This window comes from Pelodiscus sinensis, chromosome 1 (genome assembly GCF_049634645.1).
Source record: "Pelodiscus sinensis isolate JC-2024 chromosome 1, ASM4963464v1, whole genome shotgun sequence".
NCBI classification, from domain to species: Eukaryota; Metazoa; Chordata; order Testudines; family Trionychidae; genus Pelodiscus; species Pelodiscus sinensis.
In genome coordinates this window covers 254,457,578-254,484,489 of record NC_134711.1, presented here as the reverse complement: position 1 = coordinate 254,484,489, position 26,912 = coordinate 254,457,578, and the positions used below count along the sequence as shown (strand labels likewise).

General features: G+C 45.8%; 1 protein-coding gene across 4 annotated transcripts in view; it reads left to right on the top strand.

Annotated features, from left to right (window-relative positions):
• GPC5 (glypican 5) overlaps window positions 1-26,912 on the top strand; it is a 955,140-nt gene that overhangs the window by 7,116 nt on the left and 921,112 nt on the right. For all 4 annotated transcript variants that reach the window (XM_006113650.4, XM_075918825.1, XM_075918826.1 and 1 more), the window contains exon 2: window positions 26,020-26,181. In XM_006113650.4, coding sequence (XP_006113712.2) covers window positions 26,020-26,181 — 162 coding nt within the window. The remainder of the gene's footprint in view (window positions 1-26,019; window positions 26,182-26,912) is intronic.

Genomic DNA, 26,912 nt, shown 5'->3' with positions numbered 1-26,912 from the left:
TAAATGAGGCAGGTAGTGTAAGAATATATACATGCAGTGATGCTGTTCAATCAGAAGTCTTTTTGCGATACATGAAAAGCTCCAGAAAAGATGGAAGCTAGCTTGTTTTGTGCCTGTTGTGTAAGGAAGACTGTCACTCCATATATAATGGCACAGAATCTGAAGTAAATCTTTAAACAGATGAGTTTGTTTCTGAATTTTAAAAAAATGATCCAGCATGCTTTAGCTGTGATCGACCATCAGAATGGGCTGAATTGGAAGTAATGTTTGGCACGTGTTGGGGGTTGCCACCAAGCTCAGAAAGGAGGAAGTTCGGTTTGTTAATGATAGGGCTTCTTCTCCTAGCTTCTGCTGAGAAGAAGTCTGTCCTTTTCTGGAAATGAATAGTGTTCAGTGGGATTGGACCTCAGCCAGGCTAGGATGTTCTGAACCAATTCTGTGATCTCTGGATTTAGCCTAGCAAAACAATTTGCATGTGTAAGGTGAGCAGAATTTGGCCTCAAATATACTTATTTCTCTTTCACTAACAGCTAAAGGTCTGATTTCACAAGCTTTCACTTATATGAATGGATCAAGTTATTTGGAAAGAGGATTTGCGAGACTAAGGCCATGCATGAGAGTATGAATTCAACTCAAGACCTTTAGCAAATAAGTACACCTAAACCAAAAGAATAATTAAAATTTCATTCTCAATGAAGCTGTGGCTCACTTAAGGCAACTTATTAATTAGTTCATTGTAATATGAGGGTTCTGGGAAACACACTTGAGTGTCTCAATTCAGGGCAAATTGCTTAGAGACAGGGCTACTTGCAATACTGGGGGTCCTTCACTATAAGGCACACCACACCAGTCACAAAGAGTACTTTTGTTCCACCACTCTGAGGGTACATCTAGACTACATGCTTTTGAAAGAAGCTTTGTCGAAAGAAGCTTTTGAAAAAGCTTCCTTTGAAAGAGATCGTTGAGACAGCCACAACTTTTTTTTTGCTCTTTTTGAATGCTTTTTTTTGAAAAAGGGCTTTTTTTCGAAAAAGCACCTAGGCAATCTGAATGCTCTCTTTCGAAAAAGCCCTTTTGTGGTCAAGAACACCTTTTTTCGAAAGAGCTCTTTCAAAAAAAGGCATTCTTCTTTGTAAAATGAGGTTTACCGCTGTCGAAAAAACCACCACGTTCTTTCAATTTAATTTTGAAAAAACGCGGCAGCAGTCTAGACACAGGTGAAGTTTTTTCGAAAAAAGGCCACTTTAAAAAAAACCAAACCTGTAGTCTAGACATAGCCTGACTAACAAGAAGCCATAGAAGCAATTCCCTTAGACACTCTAGTTCTCCTATGACATCACCAATAACACCCCTTGTACAGAAGAGAGGGTATACATCTCACTTGGTCCGCTTTGTACAAGATTTGTTGTAAACACAAAACAGTGGTTGCAACAATGGTCTGTAAGATTATAGTTTAATCTGATAATATCACACTCATTTTTTAAAGTGAGCACATGTAGATGTAGAGAGCTCTTCATTATGAAACTTATTGCAAGACATTTCTGAAAACTTCACACACGAGAACAGGATATTCCTTTTATTCGTGTTGGGACTTATCAAAAAATATCATGCTGAATGGGTATACTGAGAAACCTTCAGAGTTCTGTATAAAAGAGATAGTGATTGTTACATGAGCTAAAAAGCTTTTTCCTACTATTCTGTGATCAACATAATCTGACTGATATACACTTCTGAGGGAGAGAGGAGGCTCAACATGGATAAAAGTTTGCAGACGTTTTCTTGATATAGGTGAAATGGAAACAGAATGACATTTTTGCTCTTTTTCACTGTCATGCACAAACTTCTGCAACAAAACTATTTGTCCTACAGCACTAGTTAACAACACATGTACTAATCCATGTAGTGGATTAAACTTTTTAAGATGGAGGAACATCAAACAATATTTTTTTTATGAGGAACACCAAGGACTTTTTGTTGAGCAAAAAAAAAAAAAAGGTCTGGGAAAAGTTATTGAGAAGAAAGAAAAGAAAATAGGGTCGGGGGGAAAGTTATTGAGCAAAAGAAAAATAGAGTCAGGGGGAAGTTATTGGGGAGGGGGAAGTCACCTGTTCCTTTAAGGGTTGCCATTTTGAACTCCGTGGCATACCTCCGACTGCTTTGCAGCACACCGGTGTACCATGGAACACAGTTTAAGAAATACCGATGCAGTGGATTTCAAGCTATCACACCATTCCTAGTCAATTAGGTTTTTTGCAGATAGGTTTCAATTACTCTGCTCCAGTCACTGAAAGCAGCTGTGTTGAAGATCTGGAAAAGAAATAGGTCAATAAAATGTACTTTTATTTGTATATGATTAGCAGTCTTAAAAGTAAAAACAGTGTTCCTATAGGAGCTTGGAGTGATATCCGTGTTAAAAAGATGCTACAGTAGGCTTCCGATAATCTGGTACCTTTTGGACCTAGGTGGTGCCGGATTATCAGATTTGCCAGAGAATCGGGAGGTCCGCTACAGCTGCACGGCTTAACAGCTGGCCAGGACACTTTCTCCCCTCCCCTTTCCTCTTCGCGTCTCCTCCCTGCTGTAACCTGATCCTCCTCCCCCTCCCCTCCCCTTTCCCCTTCGCTGAAGCAAAACGCTCTTCTCCATACTGTAACCCCAAACCCCACCCCTTCCTCTCCCCCAACCTTATGCTCCGACTGGTTATAGCCAGCATGTGTGCTGAGCGGCAGGCTTTTTAATCAGCTGGTCAGGAGTGCTTGGCATTTTGATGCCAAAGTATCAGGAGTACCGAACAGTTGGATGCTGGACTATCGGAGTTTTACTGTACTTATTTTTTAAACGCTTTCTATAAAATAAAGTAGTGAGAGGAGTGAAAATATCAGAGTCTGCTTCAAATCACAGCACTAAACAAACATTTATTTTATTTTAGAGCATTTCTGTGAGTTCTAATGATATTTTTGTAGCTGTAACAGAAAGTCTATAAGGATGGTCTGTGTAAAATTCCATTATTCTCTTCCTCTACCTCTCCCTGAGAAACATGGGTGAGGGTTTCAAAAGGTGGAGGTTTGACATTTATTTTAAATTATGCAGAATTTGGATAACATGAATAGTTATACATTATTTCATTATGTTCATGTGTTTGTACTAATGGTATATCATGGCCTTGAACATGAAGGTGATAAAATGTCAATGTCACCTTATACATAGCAATGTCCATCTGTTGTATGACAGAGGAATAGCACTACATACCAACATTTTCAAGGGATTTTCATCTTGTTCTCTGTTGGGAATAACAGATTTATAAGTTAAATGCGTTCCCATTACTCACTGAATTAGATCTCTGATAGTGACAAACTTAAACAGGTACAGGCAGTCCCCGACTTACGCGGATCCGACTTATGTCGGATCCGCACTTACGAACGGGGCTTTTCTCGCCCCGGAGCTCACGGGTGGTGGGTCGCCACCTGTGTCCTCCGGGGCGAGAAAAGCTTCTCCCGGTCTCCCTGGTCTGCCGCGGGGGTCCATCAAAGCCGCTGGACCCCCCCAGCAGACCAGGGACACCCGAGCAAAGTCGCCGCCTGTGCGGCTTTGCTCGGGGGCAAAGGAGCAAAGCCACACGGGTGGCGGGGTCCCTCCGCCTGTGCGGCTTTGCTCGGGTCTCCCTGGTGTGCTGGGGGGACTCCCCCCAGCACTCCAGGGAGACAGGAGCAAAGCCGCACGGGCAGCGGGGTCCCTCCGCCTGTGCGGCTTTGCTCGGGTCTCCCTGGTCTGCTGGGGGGGAGGGGACGCAGCTAGTGCGCTCCCCCCCCCCCCAGCAGACCAGGCTTTTGTTGTGGGATGCCTCGGGTACAGCAGCTGGGGTGCTGCCGGGTTGGTCCTGTGGGAACCTACTGGGCAGCGCCCCAGCTGTTCTGTCCCAGGCTCCAGATTCAGCAGCTGTTGAAACTGATCAGGCTGATTCCAGGAAGCTGGGGGCAGAGCAACTCTGCTTCCGGCTTCCTGTAGTCAGTCCCTGGTCAGTTTCAGTGGCAGCAGCTGAATCTGGAGCCAGTTCCGACTTACATACAATTCAACTTAAGAACAAACCTATAGTCCCTATCTTGTACGTAACCCGGGGACTGCCTGTAGTTTAAAACAACATGAAAATGTTTCTGAGACACCTATACATAAGAACAACCTTACCGGATCAGTCCAAAGGTCCATTTAGCCCAGTATCCTATCTTCCAACAGTAGCCAGTGCCAGGTAGCCCTGAGGGAACAATCATTATAGGCAGTCATCAAGTGATCTCCCCCTGTTGCCCATTTCCAAGTTCTGACAAATAGAGGCTAGGAAAACTGTCCCACTCCATCCTGGCTAATAGCCTTGGAATAGACCAGACCTATCATCCATTAAATTATCTAATTCTTTTTTTAATCCTTTTATAATTTTGGCCTTAATAACATCTTCTGAGAACATGTTCTACACGTTGATTGTTCATTATGTAAGAAAATGCTTCCTTGTATTGGTTTTTAACTTGCTGCCTGTTAATTTAATTTGCAGACCCCTAAGTTTTATGTTATGAGAAGTAAATAACACTTTCTTGTTTACTTCCTCCACACTAGTCATGATTTTACAGACCTCAATCATATCCCCATCTGAATCCTCTCTTTTCCAAGATGAAGTGTCTCAGATTTATTAATCTCTCCTCATATAGCAGTTGTACTACACCCCTCATCATTTTGTTGCCCTTTTCTAAACTTTTTCCAATTTCAATATATAGTTTTTGAAATGGAGCAGCTTCCCCTGCTCCCTGCCCTTCCTGCAAGGAGGTTTACAGGATCTGTCTAAAAAGGCTTTCTTTCTCGACAGATCCCCCTCTAGACTGCCACTTTTTGCCGATAAAGTGCTGAGTCGGCAAAACATGGCAGCCATTTTTATGCAAAGTAGGCACGGGATATTTAAATCCCTGCCTCATTTGTAATGTCGACTTGCCTAATCTTCATCCCTCTGCTGACAAGGGGATGCAGTCTAGACATACCCAAAGGTCCATCTGCTGAAGAGAGAAGGGGTATCCGTGTGCCTTTCTCCCAATGGCAGATTCTTAGGACACAGTTTCCTAAGATCCATATATCTGTCTTAGGTCCCATCTGGCATTATCTATCATGCAAAGGAAGTAAGTCCCAAATAGGTCTCTTTATCACCAAAGAGAGTATCCCTTGTCTTTGGTTTTGTTTCAGGGACAAACAAGATCCAGTATCATTGGCAGACTCCCCTTGACATGGAATCAGGAATTCCCTCTGCATGTTCCCTTTGATTATGTTGGTTTAGGAGATTTGTGTACGCAGTGGTCCCCAAACTTTAGAGGCTCCCGGGCACCTGGGGGCAGGGCCACTCACGCGCCGGGCGCCCGGGGGTGGGGCCACTCATGCGCTGGGCGCCCGGGGGCGGGGCCGCACGTCCTGGGGCATGCCGGGGCGGGGATGCCCTTGCACCCGGCGCCGGCATGTGCCCCAGGGCCGTGGCCACCCGAGCGCCTTGTGTCATGGGCCTGGGGCCGGCGCCGCCGCCCGAGCCGCGTGCCCTCATGTGCCCCGGGGCTGGAGCCTCCCGAGCGCTGTGCACCAGGCGCCGGTGTGTGTGTTGCGCCTGGGGCCGGCGCCTCCAGTGCACCGCGCGCTGGGGGCGGGGCCGGTCCAGGTTGTCGGTAGGCGCGCACAAATGCCCTGGAGCCTAACGGTAGGTGGGCCAGCAGCCTGGCCGGGGCAGCGGGACTGGAGCCTCACAAAAGTGCTGGGGACGGACTGGAGAACCCTGGCAGCCCACAAGAGCATGGGGATGGAGGAAGAAGAATAATCCTGGCAGTCTGCTGCAGCGCAGATCCAGGGAAATCTGGCTGCCCATGGCAGCATGGGGTCAGGAAACCACAGCAGTTCAGAGCCAGTGGCTGGAGAACCCCAGAAGCATGCAGCAGCACAGAGCTGGGGAAACCCGGCCACATGTAACAGTGAGGGGCCAGGGAACCGCAGCAGCTGGGGGCTGGAGGACCCCAGACACCAATTACAGCCTGGGGCCGAGGGACTGGTGGTAGCAGGGTGGACAGCCTGGCTGCAGGGAGGAGAGGAATAGTGGAGGCCAAAGGCAGAGGACCATCTGGCTTGGGGACAGTGTCAGGGGATACCTCCCCTTGTCTAGAAACTTCTCTTGTTCAGGACTGGTCAGGTCCCAATGTTGTTGGACCAGGGAGGTCAACCTATATAGTAATTCCCAACATAAAAAAAAAGTGACTTAGCAGAAACAGGGCTTTTTATTGTATTTGTATAGTTAAGATATTATTTATAAAATCCCTACAAACTAGATACTTCCTAAAATTTATCTTCAGAAGAAGTCTGTAAGAAAGGATATGTCTACGCTTGCACCCTAGTTCGAACTAGGGATGCAAATGTAGGCATTCGAAATTGCTAATGAAGCGGGGATTTAAATATCCTGCGCTTCATTAGCACGATCTCATGCTAATTTGAATCACAGCTGATTTGAACCAGGAAGTGCATGCAGGGATGCGTTAGTTCAAACCAACGCCCTTGATTCAAACTAACGTTACTCCTCATTTTTTGTTTGAACCAAGGGGGTTGGTTCGAACTAATGGGTCCTGGCATGCACTTCCTGGTTCGAATCAGCTGTGATTCTAACTAGCGCGCTGGTGAGATCATGCTAATGAAGCATGGGATATTTAAATCCCCGCTTCATTAGCAATTTCGAATGCCTGCATTTGCATCCCTAGTTCGAAGTAGGGTGCAAGTATAGACATACCCAAAGTGATTAGAGGTATTGTATTCACTTTGTCTTTTTCATTGGGAAGTAGAGGACAATATTGATAATGTGAAATGAGGTTAGGGAACTGAAATGAACCAAAATATTTTTTTAGAGGACTAAAAGCCACCACAAGAATTACTAGTTATCCTTCATGGAGAGAATGAATACCAGTGGAAATGTACATTTTTATTTTCATAACTGTCTTGTAAAATAAATTAGATTTAAATGCCTAATAGAATGCTCCAAGGAATGCCACAGAAAGAGCTTCTAGTCTTCTGATTGTCCCAAATTGGAAGGCTTCTGCTATGATAGAAAATTAATATAAGAATTTTTTTAGGGATATATTCTTTTCCCTACCCCATTCCCATTATATTACTGTGGAGTTCAAGAAATATACTGACTTACTGAAATGAAATAAGATGCCTATTTAGCGTTTGTAAGTCTGCAGTTGCTAAAATGCATTTTATCCCTGAGGCTGTGGAAACAAATTACATATGAAGGAACACAAGGATATAAGTAAAAATGTGGTTGAACAGGATCAAATAATTAAGAGAAAGTAAACAATTTACAAGATGTAATAGACTGACTGCTGAACTGGTTGAAGAACCTAGTGTGATGAACTGTTTTTTTTTTAATTGTAAATAAACATTTAAGTTAACTTTTTCTTGTATTGTCTCAATTCTGCTGTATCTACTTTTCATGTCTTACTCAAGAAAAATAACTTGTAGTGTCATGAACTATATCTTTAATTAAAAAGTAGTTATTAAAATTGTAGCTACTCCAGTTCAGCCATGCAAAGTGAGTGAGCAAGCTTTACTTCATGCGGCTAGTAAAATAAGTTGATTTCTTTAAATGGCGATGTGCAATGTCAGTGGTCATATTTCATTCCCTACTCTAGTAATAGAGTTGAGTTAAAAGTAACTACCTTGCTTTGAATTATTAAAATAGATATGTGGTAAAATGAAGGTCAAGGAAAACAAAAATCAGGAGGAAAGTCTGGTGCTTTAAATATTCTGAAATTAAATCTTAGATGTTATTCTTCAGTTCATATTGTGTACGTAGCTGTCAGGAACTTACTCATTCTAGTGAACACTGGAAACTATTTAACCTTGGACTTGTAAATTAAAAAATGGCAACCGGCCGGGAAGATGCAAATCAAGCACAGGATATTTAAATCCTGGGTTTGATTTGCAACTTCGAATGCCTACATTAGCCTCCCTAGTTCGAACTAGGGGGCTAGTGTAGACATACCCATGGAGTCTACAACCTTCAATGATGGCATCTTTACCAAAAATATGATCCAGTTCATCTTAGTCACTTAGGGTATGTCTATACTACCCCACTAGTTCGAACTAGCGGGGGTATTGTAGTCATCTGCACTTGCAAATGAAGCCCGGGATTTGAATTTCCCGGGCTTCATTTGCATGAAGCCGGCCGGCGCCATTTTTAAATGCCGGCTAGTTCGAACCCCGTGCCACGAGGCTACACGCGGCACGGAGTAGCTAGTTTGGATTAGGCTTCCTAATCCGAACTAGCTGTACGCCTCATGGAATGAGGCGTACAGCTAGTTCAGATTAGGAAGCCTAATCCGAACTAGCTACTCCATGCCGCGTGTAGCCGCACGGCACGGGGTTCGAACTAGCCGGCATTTAAAAATGGCGCCGGCCGGCTTCATGCAAATGAAGCCCGGGAAATTCAAATCCCGGGCTTCATTTGCAAGTGCAGATGACTACATTACCCCCGCTAGTTCGAACTAGCTGGGTAGTGTAGACATACCCGTAGAGAAGGAAAGAGGAAAAAGCACAGGTGCCCTGGTGACCACTCTATCCATAGTAATCACAGCTTATAGTAGAGATAGCGTCCATTTAGTGTGGACGCTATCTTTTGAAAAAGCAGATAGCTTTTTTGATGTACGTTGGCAGTGTGGATGCTCTCTTTCGGAAGATTTTTTTTTGGAAGACCTCTTCCAGAAAAGCTTCTTCTGAAAGAAACCTGCGGTCTAGACATAGCCTCAGTCTCTTTCCTTTGCTCTTATAGGTTGTGCATAGCACAAAAAACAATTATCGCACCAGACAGATATTGCTCATCAGCTTCCTGCTTCAACATCAGGCATCTCTATTTACCCTTCAGTCTTCCAAATTCACATTCCAGTGCCATTCTGCAGCTGCTCCTCAGAGCCTAATTGAAAAGGCCCTTTCCTCTATTAAGGTGTCTAGTAAAAGACAGTATAAATAAGGGAAGAAGAGCATAAGATGGGTCTCCTAGAACGGTAGGAGAAATTGCAACACTTTCAGCCTACGTCTAGACTGCGAGACTCTAGAGAATCTAGACTATAACCAGTACTTTCCAAAAAGCAAGCAGGCAGTCTGGATGCTTTCTTTTGAAAAAGCAGTTTGCATTACATAGTGCCTTTTTTTGGAAGAGCACTTTCGAAAAAAGGCGTCATTCCTTGTAAAACAAGGTTTTTCACTATCAAAAAAACTGCCACGTTCTTTCGATTTACTTTCATAAGAACTGGCAGCAGTCTAGACGCAGGGGAATTTTTTTCAAAAAAAGGCTACTTTTTTCGAAAAAAATCCTGTAGTCTAGACACACCCTCAGAATCCATAATGCAGAGCAAAAGTTCCATTTCTCATAGCACAAAACAGACCAGAGTTTCCAAAGTTCATGGTCTTTTCCAGACCACCCCATGTTATTGGTGAACCCTCCATGGTGTTTAAATGCATGTCCATGGAGAAACAATCCTTTCTGCTAATGGCTCTGCAGTCTAATATGGGGAGTGAAGAATGGATGCCATCAGTGGCCCCAGTGCAATGCAAATCCATCAATAAACTCTTATTCATTGTGATTTAGGAGGCTTCCATTTAGCAATGGAAACCTCCACAACCGTGTCCCCAACAGCTGATCTACCAGCACCAAACTGGTTCTTCTTCGAGTGGTTGCTCATGTTCATTCAAAGTAGATTACTAATGCCCTGTGGCAGACACCGGCGACCTTGACCCCTACCTTAAAAGGGTTCGAGAGCATCCTGTGTCAGGAGGTGTCTGTGCTCCTTGCAAAGAGAGCAATAGAGGAGGTTCCCCCACACCTGTGGGGACGGGGATTCTATTCCCGATATTGTGTTGTCCTCAAACCAAAAGGAGGAGTCCGTCCCATCTTGGACCTCAGAGATCTGAACAAGGTGGTCATAAAACACAAATTCAGAATGGTAACTTTAGCCTCGGTCATTCCAGTGCTACAGTTAGGAGACCGGTACGCAACTCTCGATCTCAAGGACGCGTACTTCCACGTGGCGATCAGAACCAGCCACAGGAGGTTTCTCAGGTTTACTGTTGGCCAGCACCATTTTCAGTTTACGGTGCTCCCTTTTGGCCTGTCAACGGCACCCAGAGTGTTCACCAACTGCATGGCAGCCATTGCGGCGTTTCTCCGCAAGCAAGGAGTGCATGTCTTCCCGTACTTCGACGATTGGCTAATCCGAGGTCGCTCCTACGAGCAGGTGAAGGCTCATGTGTCACTCACAAAGACCCTCTTCCTCAAACTCAGGCTCATGCTGAATGAGGAAAAGTCATCCCTGACCCCCTCTCAGCATCTCGAATTCGTGGGTCCCCTCCTCGATGCAAGGGTAGCAAAAGCTTTCCTCCTTTTGGTTTGGGGACAACACAATATTGGGAATAGAATCCCCATCCCCACAGGTGTGGGGGAACCTCCTCTGTTGCTCCCTTTGCGAGGAGCACGGACACCTCCTGCCACAGGATGCTCTCGGCCCCTTTTAAGGTAGGGGTCAAGGTCGCCGGTGTCTGCCACAGGGCATTAGTAATCTACTTCGAATGGACATGAGCAACACATCTCGAAGAACAACAGTTACAAGTAAGTAACTGTTCTTTTCATCACTGAGCAGTAGCAATCAGGGATGGTAAGTTTCCAGATAGCAAGGGTCTCGCAGTCCTCCTTGAGGGGTACTTTCCTGGTGTATTGCAGCACTACAGCTTCAGAGTGAGCTCTGCACAGATTTCTTTGCACAAAATGGCCATTGGTATACTGAAGTTCTGCTGCTAGTCTTGGCCACCCCATGTGTCCATTGCTATCCTGTTCCGCTGTCCCTAGTCGATGATAGCTGATTGAGCCCACAAAGAACAGTCCATTAAGTGAAGATGCTTTAGGCAAAGATATAGAAGTATTTGCTCAATGTCAGCTGAATCCTCTTCAGGTGTATGTATTGCTCTGCCTCCCAAGCCACTGGATGACTGGAGATATAAGTACAGCAGCCTGTTTACATTAATGACCATTATATTTGCAGTGTTCAGCAGTGTGTCCTCTGAGTGGTTTGATGTGATGCTGATTGATACCAAAAGTGAAACAAAAGGTGAAGGGACTTATTTAGTTTGACTCTAAGTCCTAGAATTTCTGTCTTCTATAGCTTTTCGACAATGTACAATGCTTCCGTAGGAAAAGTCCCAGAATCCTTGGAGAGTAGTAGAAGAACATTGCACCATGGGCTGTCTGTGCAGAATGCTCAGCATTTATTTCAAAGCAATGCAGTGCTGTGTGTACATTATCCCAAAAGGGTTAAAAAGGCACTATGAACACATTGGTCATGCAACAGTTCCAGATGGCTTAATTCAGATAAGCCTAACCTGAAACAATTTTCAAAGGTGGACAAGCCTGCAGTGTAGGCAATACCTTAAGTAAAATAAATTTAATCTTAAGTAATTTAGGTGTTTAACTCTATTTCTTGTGTTTAACTCTATTTGGTTACGTCTACACTAGTCCCCTAGTTTGAACTAGGGAGGCTAATGAGGACTACCGAAATTGCTAATGAAGCATGGGATTTAAATATCCCATGCTTGATTAGCATAGTCCCGGCCGGTCGCCATTTTGGAAACTGACTAGCCCGAAGTAACTGCCCGCATCTATATGCGACAGAGAAGCGGGATTCCGAGATAAACCCCTTAGTTGAATTAACTGTTAAACCTCATTCCACGAGGAGTAACAGTTAATTCGAACTAAGGGGTTTATCTCGGAATCCCGCTTCTCTGCCGTGTGTAGACGCGGGCAGTTACTTCAGGCTAGTCAGTTTCCAAAATGGCGACCGGTCGGGTATATGCTAATCAAGCGCGGGATATTTAAATCCCGCGCTTCATTAGCAATTTCGGTCTCCCGCATTAGCCTCCCTAGTTTGAACTAGGGGGCTATTGTAGACATACCCTTTCATACAACATGTTGTACCTGTGTTGCTTTTTGCAAAGTTTTGAAGAGCTTACCGACTTAATTTAAAAATATTTCTTCAGATAAAAAGGAAAAAAGGTCAGTTTATATTGAAACAATATTATACTTACCAAAAATATAAAATCAATGAATATTAAAATAACTTACTTGCAAAATCTTCCACTGACATGAAATGAGATAAATTTATTTTTGCTTTTTGTTTCTTCTGGCCTTCTTTAGACACCTGTAGAATGATTTTATTTTTATATTTAATGTTTAATTTCAAAATATGGCTTGTGTATTTATTATTAAAACAAGGTGAAATAAGACTGGGATTTTTGAAAAGTGAAATTTTCTTTGCCTTGCTGATAACTCTTTTGTTGTCTGCTAGAAGGTATCTCTTTTTGAAAGTGTGAAATTTAGACTTCATCTAATAGAGAACAGTTTGTGGTTTTTTATTAAAAACTTAGGCTACGTCTACATAGCAGTGCTATTTCAGGATACCAGATATATACTGAAATAGCTATTCTGCGTCTTTTGAGCATGCCCATTATTTTGAAATATAACGGGTTCGCTGTTCCTTTGTCCCTTTAAACCTCATTCCACAAGAAATAAGGGATGTTTCGAAATAGCGATTTATTTAGTAATAAGTGCTGTGTAGACACTTTATTTTGAGCTAAGATTGCAGTGTAGACATGCACCCTTAGTGTCAAGATGAGCTCCTGAAAGGAAGCAAAAGGCTGTTGCCAGCAAAAAAATAAAAACCAAAGCGATCTGGTGATTCTCCGTGTGTGTTATGTGAAATTGAATGTGGGTGAACACAATGAGAATGGATGCTGGGAGTAGTCAGAAAAATAGCTTGGGAATTCATTGTGGGGGTGGATCCCAAGGGCTAATAGTGACACGCAGGGGCCAGTTGGATACTAATCAGCTGAGTGACTTTTATTAGTAGCCAGATGCAGGTTTTTCTCCTGTGGCATGAATGAAAAATAATGTGATTTTAAATGTGAGACCTTTGTTTTGCTTGAACGGTTTTAAACTGCCACTTTAGGCAATCACATGGCCAACAGTATAAAATATCTATAAAGTGAAGGTCAAATGAAATCTACAGTTTCTATATTAAAACTCGCAATTCATTTTAAACAAGGACTAGCAATTAAAGAAAATGTCTAATAAAACAAGACTTTCTCCCTCTTCAGCATGCCCCCTCCCTCCCTTCTCCACTGTGATTTTCCTTTCCCTGCACTGCTGGTACAAAGTGGTCCTAAGCTGGCGTAACTGGTCATGAGGATCACCCCTTTTTAAAGTCAGTGCATCCTGGCATCTCTGAGTACTAAAACATCCCCTGGAGCCTTTGGCAACTGGATTACTTTTAGAGCAAAATTTAAATTGTTATGACTTAGATCAGGCACCCAGTCCAATTTGTACAGCCAGCCCAAATTTGGGGCTGAGAATGCTTAAAGTCACATTTGCATATGCTCTGCCAAACTACCTCATGTGCTACTTGGCCACATTGAGAATTGGTGCCACTATACTTAAAACTAATACTATTTTCTGTATTAGAGCTCATGTATCCAAAAGCTAATGGATTGATGGTTAAGTATTTCCATGGGTTGACTTTCTAGTGTTCTTTTCATCTCCCAAACAATGTTCTCTCTAATCTTTTCCATTCCATTTGCTGATTTCTGCTATCCCTGCACAAATTAAATGTTATATTGTGCATTGAGGTATGTACCAATGTAGACCACCAATAGAAACATAAAATGTAGCTAGGGGCTTTCTGATAATCGGTTGGGCAGCATTTGAATCTCTCCTGAGCAGCTACATAAGCACACAGCTTATAGGGAATACTGCTCCCAACCTACTTAGATTTGTATAGTATCTTTGAGACCTGTGCTTATTGTCTGTTCCTCTGTATCCCATGTTAGGGTGGTAAGAGATACAATATCTGTGTTGGGAAACTAAAGAGGTTCAAGATGCAAACAGAATATAGTAAACTTTCTGGGTATGTCTACACTACAAAGTTAGTTCGAACTAACGGATGTTAGTTCGAACTAACTTTCATAGGTGCTACACTAGTGCTCCGTTAGTTCGAACTTAATTCGAACTAGCGGAGCGCTTAGTTAGAACTAGGTAATCCTCATTCCACGAGGATTAAGCCTAGTTCGAACTTACTAGTTCGAATTAAGGGCTGTGTAAACCCTTAATTTGAACTAGTGGGAGGCTAGCCCTTCCCAGCTTGCCCTGGTGGCCACTCTGGCCAACACCAGGCAAACTCTACTGCCCCCCTCCCGGCCCCGGAGCCCTTAAAGGGCCACGGGCTGGCTACACAGTTTGTGCCAGTTGCAAGGCTGCCAGCACCCGTACCAGCACACCCAGCAGCTGACACCCATGAGCCAGCCACCCGATGACACCCAGACCTCCCCCTCTTCCTGGGACCAGCTTGGCGGCTCCCAGGACCCTGCCCGGGGCCACAAGAGGCGGGAGCCCGCGTGGACTAGTGCGGAGATCGTGGACCTCATCGAGGTTTGGGGGGAAGCCTCCAATGTCCATGATCTCCGCACTAGCCACAGGAACGCGGCAGTCTATGGCCGCATGTCTGCCAGCATGGCCGCCAGGGGCCACCAGCGCAGCCGGGAGCAGGTGCGCTGGAAAATAAAGGTCCTGCGGCAGTCCTACTCCCGGGCCTGCCTGCCAGGGGCCGACCCGGAGGCGTGCCCCCACTTCCAGGCTCTGGACCGCCTCATGGGGGTTCATGCCGTCCCTGCCCCCCGGGACGTGATAGACCCCAGGGCAGAGGGACCGCTCCAAGAGACGGAGGAGGAGGAGGAGGGCTCTGAGAGCCAGGAGCCTGCCGGCAGCCTGCCCAGGACCCCCGAGGCACCCCACAGAGCTGCTCGCCTGTGTCGTCCGAGGCCGGGGAGGCGTCCACTTGTGAGTACCATCATGCTCCCCTTATGTGTACTGGGGGCTTGGGCGAGAGGGTGCCCCGGGACCGTGCGCCTGTGCCTTGCCCACCATGGAGCAGCAGCTGGGGATCCTGCAGGGGCCCTGGCCTTGCAGAGGGGAGCTGGGTTTCACACACCTGGGCCCCTGGGGTAATTGACCACTTTTCTTGTTTCACCACAGCCGCAGCACCTGGGACTGCAGGGCGCACCACCCTGCCTGCAGCAGCCGCCCGCGCCCGGGCAAGCAGGAGAGCCAGGAACCAGGAGGCGTACCAGAGGCGGCACCTCCGGTTCCTGGAGCAACAGCTCCGTCTCCAGGACCACTGGGTCCAGGAGGACCTGAGGCTGCGCCGGAGGAGCTTGGAGGCACTGGAGGAGTAGGGCCGTGCCCTGCGAGGCCACCTCCAGAGCCTGCTTGACCGCTTCCCAATTCCTCCTGCTCCTCCTTCTCCTCCTGCTCCCCCTGCTCCCCCTCCTGCTCCCGCTCCTGCTTCCTCCACACCCCCCATCCCTCCTGCCCCACCCTCCACAACCATTCCCCACCAACGCCCCTGGACCCGCAGTGTTGTGAGACAGGAGAGGCAGCCGGACCCCCACCCCTGAGCTTTCCTTTCCCTTTCTCCCTTCCCTCCCCTTCCAGCTTCCTCGTCCCAGGTTTCCCTCCCCTCTTCCACCCTTCTTCCTCCCTCCCTCCCCCCACCCCAGCTATGTTAAATAAAAAGACGTTTTTGTTTGAAAAACAGGTGTCTTTATTTGACAGTAGGTAGGGAGGGGAAAAGGGAAGGGGGGTAGGGTGGAAGAAGGCCCCAGTGGGGCATGCAGGGAGAGGTCAGTCCTCCTCCACCAGGAAGCTCTCCCGCAGGGTTTCCCGGATCCGAACGGCCCCCCGCTGGGCTTCCCGGACGGCGGCGGTGCGGTGCTGACCGTAGTGGCCAACCATGCAGTCAGCCTCAGCCATCCAGGCTGGGCAGAAAGCCTCCCCCTTTCTCTCACATAAATTGTGGAGCACAAAACATGATGCCACCACGGGAGGGATGTTGTGCTCGGCCAGGTCCAGACGGGTGAGGAGGCATTGAAAGTGGGCTTTCAGTCGCCCGAAGGCCCCCTCCATCACGATGCGGGCCTTGGTCAGCCTGGCATTGAAAGCCTGGCGGGAGGGATTGAGGTGCCCCGTTTAGGGCTTCATCAGCCATGGCTGCAGTGGGTAGGCGGCATCCCCCACCAGGCAGACGGGCATGTCCACGTCCCCGACCCTGATGTGGCGGTCGGGGAAGAAGGTCCTGTCCTGCAGCTGCTGGCACACGGAGGAGTTGCGGTACACCCGGGCGTCGTGTGCTTTGCCGGACCAGCCCACATTAATGTCCGTGAACTGTCCCCAGTGGTCACACACGGCCTGCAGGAGGATGGAGAAGTACCCCTTGCGGTTGACGTACCGGGACGCCTGGTGTTCCGCGGCATGGATGGGGATGTGCGTCCCGTCGATGGCCCCCCCGCAGTTGGGGAAGCCGAGGGCGCTGAATCCCTGGATGACGACATCCGGGTCGGCGAGGCGGACCACCCTGCGGAGCAGCACACGGTTGATGGCCTTGACCACCTGCGGAGAGAGACACAGCAAAGCGCCAATCAGTGGGGCGCCCGGGTGGCTGGGAGCATTCGTGCCCTGGCAGTGCCCCGCGCCCCACTCCCGGAAGCAACCCCCCGGCGGCGTGTAGTACGGCCGGGACAGACCGACCCCTCCGGTGCGGGGCGCTTTCGCCTCCTCCTGCCCACCCTTTGTCCCCTCCTTGCAGCCCCCCCCCAGCACAGTGGCCGACGAGTGCCATACCTGCATGAGCACCGCTCCGACGGTGGATCTCCCCACGCCGAACTGGTTCCCGACGGATCGGTAGCTGTCCGGTGTGGAGAGCTTCCAGAGGGCGATGGCCACCCGCTTCTGGAGGGGGATGGCGGGCCTCATGCGAGTGTCCCTTCTGCGCAGAGCAGGGGCGAGCCAGTCGCAGAGCTCCAGGAAGGTGTCCCTCCTCATCCTGAAGTTCTGGGTCCACTGTCGGTCTTCCCAGCGCTCGAGGACGATGCGGTCCCACCAGTCGCTGCTGGTGTCCAGACGCCAGATGCGGCGGGGCACGCCGGTGCCGGGGTGCTGCCGCGGCTCCTCCATGGCCCCCAGGGCAGCCAGGCGGAGAGGCAGGGGGCTGACGTGCACCAGGTGGTGCCAGGCAGCCTCGAGCCATTGCTGGCAGGCTTGCAGCAGCAAGTCCAGAAAGTGCACCAGAAGGTGCAGGGCGAGCTCTGGCTCCATGTTGCCACCTGCGGCGGCGTCCCCGAAGGGAAGCACCGACACAGATGGGCACAGAGACCAACGTTTTGCTGTCCCTCGGCTAGGTTGGCAAGCAAGCAGGAAAAGCTGAGAACCGGCTGTCCAGGGGGGTCCCTTTAAGCATGAGCTTCAGACAGCAGCCACACAAAGCAACTACTGACCTGATGCCCTGCCAGAACCAGTTTCAGCCGCCCTTAAATGCGCCTCTGCGTCCAATCAGTGTGGACGCGCTAGTTCGAATTAGCAAAACGCTAATTTGAACTAGTTTTTAGTTCTAGATGCATTAGTTCGAATTAGCTTAGTTCAAATTAACTAATTTGAACTAAGTTAGTTCGAATTAGTGCTGTAGTGTAGACGTACCCTCTGAGAGCAACACAAACTGGAGTTAGAGTAACTATATCATCTCCTAGAAATTTTGGAAGAAAATCTGCTGATTAATATTTATGCCAAATTTGAAGTAAACTAAACATTACAAAATGGCATATTTCAAGTTCTTTATAATTCTTTATAGGTGACCTGCTTCTCTTGGTGAAATGGATTACCCAGTTTCCTATTGTCATGATTCAATCCCTGTCCACTAGAGGGTCTGTGTACTTCTCCTAGTTCTTCTTAGGTATCTGTCTTTCCCCATTTATTGTAGAGAGAGCTGAGGTGCTTAAAATCAGCTTTGTGAGTCACAGTGATGTTCCTGTGGGGTTTTTTTTTTAGGTGTCTAAAATGCATTAAGATGCTAAGTGTAGCAAAGCTGAAGTTCCTTCTTGGATCCCACCTTTTGTTTTTAAACAACTGGGAAAAGGAGGTGGGAGAGGGGAAGAGAGAGGGTGGAAGAGGGGAGGGCAACTAAAATGATCAGGGGTTTGGAAACTAATGGGAACTAATGAAGCTGGGATTCTATCCATATCATTGGTTCCAGGACGTGGCGCTTTGAAAAACATACTGCATATTGTGGAAATTGCAATCAAGTGAGTTGACAACACAGCTTACTGAATTTTACCTTTTAGTTGCTTTATTAGGCATTATAATGACAGATCCAGATATGGTGGCTGAGGGAAGAAATACATATGTAATGTACGTTTGTATTTTGTTATTTTCCAAACATATAATCAATAGATTTCTTCAATTTTAAACTAAAAATTATTTTTCTTTATAAAAAGGCAAACTAACAAAGAGGAACAAATAACAAGAAAATATATTTTAAATAAATGTTGAATTGAATCTTGTTTTAATCACTTGAACACAATTTCCACACTTTTAGAAATCCCCACATCAGCATCAGTATACAGGCAGTCCCCGGGTTACGTACAAGATAGGGACTATAGGTTTGTTCTTAAGTTGAATTTGTATGTAAGTCAGAACTGGCTCCAGATTCAGCCGGTGCTGAAACTGATCAGCGGCTGACTACAGGAAGCCCTAGGCAGAGTTGCTCTGCCCCCGGCTTCCTGGAATCAGCCGCTGATCAGTTTCAACAGCGGCTGAATCTGGACTCCTGGGACAGAACAGCTGGGGCACTGCCGGGTAGGTCCCCTCAGGACCAACCCGGCAGCACCCCAGCTGTTCTACCCCAGGCGTCCCGCAACAAAAGCCTGGTCTGCTGGGGGGGGGGGGGGGGCGCACTAGCTGGACAAAGGAGCAAAGCCGCACGGGTAGCAGGGTCCCGCCGCCTCTGCGGCTTTGCTCGGGTCTCCCTGCTGTGCTGGGCAGTCCCCTCCAGCACACTAGGAGACCCGGAGCAGCTTTTCTCGCCCCGGAGGACGCGGTGGCGGGACCGCTGCGCTCTGGGCGGTCCCGCCGCCCGCGAGCTCCGGGGCGAGAAAAGCCCTGTTCGTAAGTGCAGATCCGACGTAAGTCGGGGATTGCCTGTAAAAGACTTATTAATTTGCATGAAGACTTTGTTATTGTTTGATAAGATAATACAAACAAATGTCCCATAGCAAAGAAAAATGGTAATTAGAAGTGCAGTGGTGCAAACATTGTAAATATATTTTACCTCTTGTGTTTGTTCAGTATTTGGCAGCTGGCATGCTGCAAACTGGGCCTTGACTCATTTCCAATGGTTTTATTCACTGTTTGATGAAAGAAAATGAGTGAGCAGAAACTATGCTCAGGTCATGTAGATAAAACTGCTTATTGTGATTAGTAAATATTGCTGCAGGTCTGTTATTGCTCCTGTCATTTGTTTGTTGGTAGGTGGTATATTAGGTATGTTTGCTGTTTACTATTTTAACAGTGTGATATTTTCTAAGGAATATTCTAAATTTTCAGTCAGTTTAAATATTAGCCACATTAAATGGTATTTAAGACAACAGTATGTCTTAAATACAATGATAAGATGGAGGGTTTAAAAGTCACAAAATTAAAAAGATTAGATTTCCATCATCAATGTTAAGTTGGAAATGCTCTCTGCAAAGCATATTCTATGTAGAATTATGCTTAATGCATGTGTTTTAGATCTATTCACTTATAATGGAGCTCATCCTTGGTGTGACGATTGAAATTTTTAAGTTTCCTGACTTTAATGTTTTATGAATTTTCTCCCAATCTTAACATTGCATTAGCATAGTTGTTAGCATTGCATTTCTTGTTTTAAGAGTCTTCCTTCCCTTATCCATCCTACTGAGCCATTCCATTGATTAGCCTGATTTCAACTTACTGGAGCCCTCACCACTGTTGTGGTAAATAGAATCCCCCATTCTTGAACAGGAGACAGTTATTAAGAAATCAGTAACAACTACAGATGTAGGCAATTAGACCTCCACTATATTTGAATTCCAACTTTGTCTTCCTTGTTTAGAGTCCTAGGCAAAGTGGCCGGTATCATGTACATATAGACATACTTATGGCATCATTACAAACACTAACAAAATTCCCACCAGCAAAATTAAGCTTTGTTTTGGTTCTTTTGCTGACACCAGAGTTTCAGAGGATGGCATGTTTTAAAGTTTTCAGGTGGCAAGAGACCTAGAGTGGACCTACTCAGCAAAGTTATCAAACTTTGAATTTTGGGTAGGGTTGTCAACATGTAGTCAACTACACCATTAACCAATAAGTCTGGGCTAGGGTTGCCAGATGGCTTCAACAAAAATACCAGACACACTTGACATTACATCACAATCTATATTACATCTTATTTAGAAAATACCAGACATTTATATTTTCTCATTTATATTTTCTCAATTTGTTTCCCGAACAGAAAACTAAAATAATGGACTGTCCAGTTTCAAAACCAGACACCTGGCAACCTTAGCCTGGGCTAGTTGCTTAATCATTTCAACTACTCAACTCTCCCACCCATACTGCCTCTGTATCAGAAGCAGCAAGGTGGGGGGGAGGTGGGAGACGGTGCCTGTGAGAAGCCTGCTTTTAAGCCAGCTCCCCATGAGCACTGAGTCCCATAGAGCCGCCTTCTCCGCTACCTCTGCGTGGCTGCCTCTGATAGAGAGCAGCATTGTGGAGGGTGGGGGGGCAGGTAGGATCTGCTACATGTGGTAAGCCTGCTTTCAAGCTGGCTCCACATGCTTATAGGCTCCCGCAGAGCTACTGTCCCCTTCCTCTTTAAAAAAGGAATAAGGGATCTTTCAGAAAAGGCTTTATTTTTCGAAAGATCCCCGTCTAGACTGGCGCTTTTTTCCGGCAAAGCCCCGAACTGGAAAAAAGTGGCAGCCATGTTTATGCAAATGAAGCGGGGGGGATTTAAATCCCCGCTTCATTTGCAATTGTGATGTGTCTAATTTGCATCCCTTTTACGGAAAAGGGATGCAGTCTAGACACAGCCAAGAATATTTCAAAGTTGTAAGTTCTGTGTGCATTTAGGATGCTTAAATCCTCTGGAATAGTGAGATGCATTCTGCTTCTGTCTTCAGAAGAGAATTAGTGTAGAATACATTTTATTGGGATGGCTCAGTAAATGTTTTTCTTTACATTAGGGATGCAAACTGTTGTTTAAAAAGTTAACCAGTTAAACACTATGTGGGCTGGAGGCTGCTCCAGCCAACTGCTCTGTGATCCATCCAAAATTTTCCTCTCACAATTTGCATAAACACAATAAAAAGCAAGGATAATTCTCCACAATACATATTTGTCATCATGAGAATCAACAAATCATTACCATCTTGCATTGTATAAGCAAGTGGCAAGCTGTGACTTTTGCTAAACAGTTGTTTTATTACCTCATCTTTCTAATCTACCTCTGTCCCATTTGTCTTTTTCATCCAGCTGTTGCATTTTGTCCCTTGTGTAGTTTGAGATCTCTAGGGACATGTTTTTTTAAAAATTTGTTCTGCATATTTCCTAGCACTGTTGGGTCCTGATCTTTAATTGGTGTTCCTGTGTGCAGCTATAATAATGATTCCTCATACAACGTAGCTTAACACTGGAATCTCCTTACTACAGCCAACTTAGCAATTCTGCTAAAGGATGGGTGGAAGGGCCTAAGAAGAAGGCATTGGAGGGGTCACAAGAAAGGTGACCTAAGCTTTAGGAGTAGTTTTGGACAGAGTATGAAAGGTTTCACAGGGTTCAGGGATAATTCTGCAGAGACAGCTGATTCTTCCCTTCCTTGCAAAAGGATTGAGAAAGCATGTTACATTGGGCCTTGAAATGACCAATGACTTAAAGGCTATATAGTTGTGTCCAGTTTGGATAAAAAAGGGGGGAAAGTTGCAAGTTGTTTCATGTTTGGAGTGACGGAAGTTTTGTATGTAGGGCATGAGGAAACCATGTATAAGTTCTAAAGTCACAGGGCAACTAGGAAGGTGGATTTTCTTGTTAGGAAATAACTGGTAATGAGATCCAAGTGTACCTGATTAGTCTCTGAAGCCGTTTTTTTCTAGTTATAAGAGCTTCCTTCCCCTCTTTACCCTTGTATCTCGGAGTGCCCCATGAATCAAAGGATAGCACTGTTCATGCATGGCTGGAGCTCTAGACATTGATACCAGTTTATTTTATGTATGCACTGGTCAGCATCAGTGATAGTTGGCACTTTCTTGAGGAGACTGTACCAGTTAAGACCCTTATATTGTTTACTCTATCTAATGTGACATTAATTTGGAGAAATGGGAACCAGCTAAGCTGCATTTGGCTGTTTTCATTAATGTTCTGGCATAGAGTTTAAATATATATAAATACTAAACATTGTTTAAAGCCCCTGTGTAAAAATCTTCTGTTTTACTATGCAAATCCAGAATGACTCCATGGACTTCAGCAGAAATATTCTTGATTTCATACATTGCCAGCCTTTCCAGAACACTTGGATATAATCCTCAATTGCTGAAATTGTTGTTAAATAGCATTTTATGAAAATGCTATTTTAAACACTAAATTTGAGACCTCTCATGAAATTTTCATTGCATAAATTGTATTTTTCGCTTCCTCCAATATATTATTTACGGTATCTTGGTATTATTTAACAGAGAGGATTAGAAATAGGATTTAAAAAGTAGCTGAAGTATATATATATTAAAATAAAATAAAGCTCTTGTGGGTGAATGAGAATGGGTAACAGCAAGGTTAGAAGTCAAGAGTTAATGACATCAGGTTTTGTCCATTTTATCCTGGGCAATTTCCCCATTTACAATCTTGCAGTCCTCATCCTATTGTTCTCTTCCATCTGTCATGAAGAGGCTTCAGCATGTAAACTTAGCAACAGAATTAGATTTTCAACCAGAGAGAAAATTTAAGAGGATTTCTTACATAAATTCCTAAGATATCTCTTTATACAAATCAGTAAAAGTTCTGTATTTGAGAACAGAACGTAATTCTTAGACATTCTTAATTCTTATGGTTTAAAGTTACAACTTTTTTTGAGAAATGTTGATTTATCCATTTTTAGAAATGAACATTTGGACACACTGCAATTTTATTATTGAAATACTAATTGCTTCTTTCTTAGATTTTCTATTTTCCATTTCTGTGTATTTCATTGGAAAGGGGAAAACATACAAGGTACAGGCAGTCCCCGGGTTACATACACGATAGGGACTGTAGGTTTGTTCTTAAGTTGAATCTGTATGTAAGTCGGAACTGACGTCAGCCGCTGCTGAAACTGATCAGTTTCAACCACGGCTGAATCTGGACGCCAGTTCTGACTTACATACAGATTCAACTTAAGAAACCCAGTAACTTACTGATTCCAGTAAGCCTGGGGCAGAGCTACTCTGCCTCGGGCTTCCTGTAGTCAGCCGCTGGTCAGTTGCAGCAGGCTGACTTGGGGACACCTGGGGCAGAGCAGCTGGGCTGCTGCTGGGTTGCTCCAGTAGCGCGGCTCCTCGGCGCTACTGGAGCAACCCAGTAGCACCCCAGCTGCTCTGCCCCAGGCGTTCTGATTCAGCTGCTGCTGAAAGTGACTAGCAGTGGCTGAATCAGGACGCCTGGGGCAGAGCAGCTGGGGTGCTGCCGGGTTGGTCCGGAGCGGCGCTGTGGGACCAACCCGGCAGCCCCCAGCTGCTCTACCCTAGGGGTAGGCAAGAAAAGCCTGGTCTGCTGGGGGAGGCACTAGCTGCACCCCCCCCAGCAGACCAGGGAGACGGGGGTGGTGGGACTGCCCAAGTCCTCCACAGCTTTGCTCCGTCTCCCTGGTCTGCTGACCTGGGAGATGGGGAGCAAAGTCGCGGAGCACGCCCACAGAAGGACAGCCTGGGCACGCTTGAGCTGTCCCCCTGCAGGCGTGCTCCTTGCCTTTGCTCCCCATCTCCCTGGTCTGCTGGTCGGGAGACGGGGAGCAAAGCCGCGGGGTACGCCCGCAGGGGGACAGCTCAAGCGCGCCCGGGCTGTCCCGCTGCGGGCGTGCTCCGAGGCTTTACTCCTTATCTCCCTGGTCTGCTCGTCGGGAGACGGGGAGCAAAGCCGCGGGGTACGCCCGCAGGAGGACAGCTCAAGCGCACCCAGGCTGTCCCGCTGCGGGCATGCTCCAAGGTTTTGCTCCCCGTCTCCCTGAAGATGCGGGCGTGCTCCAAGTCTTTGCTCCCCATCTCCCTGCAGACCAGGGAGACGGGGAGCAGCTTTTCTCACCCCGGAGGACGGGGGCGGCGGACAGCGGCGCATCTGGGCCTCCTGCCGCTCCCGTCCTCTGGGGCGAGAAAAGCCCCGTTCGTAACTGCGGATCCGACATAAGTCGTATCCGCGTAACTCGGGGACTGCCTGTATTCAAATAAATACAAATTTCACATGCATCTGCTTTTTCTGCAACAGGATCAGACATCTCTGAGAGCTTTGGGTAATGCTTTCACCTATGTCAAGAGTGGCCAGACTAAGGGTTCATCTACACTGTACACTTATTTCAGAATAAGCTATTCTAGAAGAAATACTCTGAAATAACTTATTTTGAAATAGCACATCTACACTACAGGGAAGGGTTGCCAGGTGTCCAGTTTTGAACTGGACAGTCCACTATTTGAGCTTTCTGTTTGGGAAACAAATTGAGAAAATATAAATAAAAAAATATAAATGCCCGGTATTTTCTAAATAAGACGTAATGTAGATTGTGATGTAATGTCAAGTGTGTTTGGTATTTTTGTTGAAACCATCTGGTAACCCTGTGTACAAGGAAGCCTCAAAATTAGTCCGAGGCAGGCTCCCCTAATGTGGACATGCCAGCTTGATATAGAGCTCCAGAAAGCACTAGGGAGTAATTACTTTGAATGGCCCTGGGGAGGAGCTATTTTGAAATAGCAGCAGTGGAGCATCCACACTACGGCTACGTCTACACTGGAATGATTTTCCGAAAATGCTTTTAACGGAAAACTTTTCAGTTAAAAGCATTTTTGGAAAAGCACGTCTAGATTGGCAGGATGCTTTTCCGCAAAAGCACTTTTTGCGGAAAAGCGTCCGTGGCCAATCTAGATGCGGTTTTCTGCAAAAAAGCCCCGATCGCCATTTTCGCAATCAGGACTTTTTTGCGGAAAACGGTACTGTGCTGTCTACACTGGCCCTTTTGCGCAAAAGTCTTTCGGAAAATGACTTTTGCCCGAACGGGAGCAGCATAGTATTTCTGGAAAAGCACTGATGATCTTACATGAGATTGTCAGTGCTTTTCTGGAAATTCAAGCGGCCAGTGTAGACAGCTGGCAAGTTTTTCCACAAAAGCAGATGATTTTGCGGAAAAACTTGCCAGTCTAGACACAGCCTATTGCTATTTCAAAATATCTGTTTCGGAATAGGCATTATTCCTCGTGGAATGAGGTTTACAGAAGTTGGAATAAGCCGTCCGTTATTTCAAATTTATTTCAAAATAACGGAATTGCTGTGTAGATGCGTACATTGTTCTTTTGAAATAATGTCCGTTATTTTGAAGTAACTGTGCTGTGTAGATGCACCCTTACTGACCTTCTCACCCACATATGTCAATTTTCAGAAATTCAATAGCTGGTGTACCCCAGGGGAGGCACCTGAGAGGGCTTGGGGCTTTCAGCCCTCTTCTTGATGAAGTCATGAGGCCTAGCAAGCATGCCCCATGGGACTGAAGGTCCAAGACCCTTCTCTCCTGCTGGGTAGAGGCCTCAACTCCACAACACTGCTACAAGGCAGAGGTCCCACGCTCCCCACCACCAAGGCTGATAGGTGGAGAATAAGAAGGGATTGGAAGGGGGGAGGGGAACCATGAGCTGCACTTTAACTGTAAAAGAGCCGCATGTTGAGCCATAGTCTGGCTACCCCGATTTATGTTCCCCCTTGTTTTCAGGGAAGCTGAACACCATCTATGGCACAGTGCACTGTACAAATAATGGTACATTTGGAAAATGAAAGTGTGTTTCTTTCTCTAGGGGCTGATCTTCAGGTTTGTACATCTAAAAACCTAACATGCTGTACCAAAAAGATGGAAGAAAGATACCAGATGGTAGTAAAGGAGGATATACAACAAGTGCTTCAGACATCAAGCTCCACTTTAAAGTTTTTAATATCTCATAATGCAGCTGCTTTCCAAGGTAAGTCTTCCTGTTGTACATTTCAAAGTTTGTTCAAAAACACATTTTCTCCACTTTATCATATGATTAAACTAATCTGTGATAGGTTATCTATTTTAATTCCTCTTAATGCTTCTTGTACTTTATCAAAAAGAATATTAATTGTGCAGAGAACTGTAAACTTGGATGTGTGGTTGGTAACTAATGGCCTTTGAGAAAAATAATGAAGTGGACTTAGTTAGGTGTTTTTTGGACTTAACACCTTTGAGTATCTAAAAAATGTCATGATTAAAAATGTTTCACTTTGATATAGATGCACAATGCAAAGTCATTCTTCAGATCACTTAGCTCTTGGCAGGGTTTGTGGAGTAGCCTTTCAGTAGGTTCTATAATTACAGCCCTTCCACACTGGTGAGGGGTTCTTTTGCATAGGCTGATGCAGAGGGCAGCTGAGAGCATAGGAAATAAGAAGAACATGGGATACATGAGTATATGTAATAAACTGGAAAAAAATGAATGGAGAGAGCGGGCAAGCTTAGGTCAAAAGTTCTGTCGTGCTGAAGACAACTTGCCAATTATCTATCAAGTTACTTTTGTGGTCCTGATCATCAAAGTGCCTTGTAAGGATTCATAAATTTATCTTTCAACATTACACTGAGATAGGGAAGTATTGTTATAAGTGTGTTAACTCCCTAACCATGGAAAGCTGCCCTACTGTTGGCTGTCTCAAACAGCAAATGAAGTGAACTGAT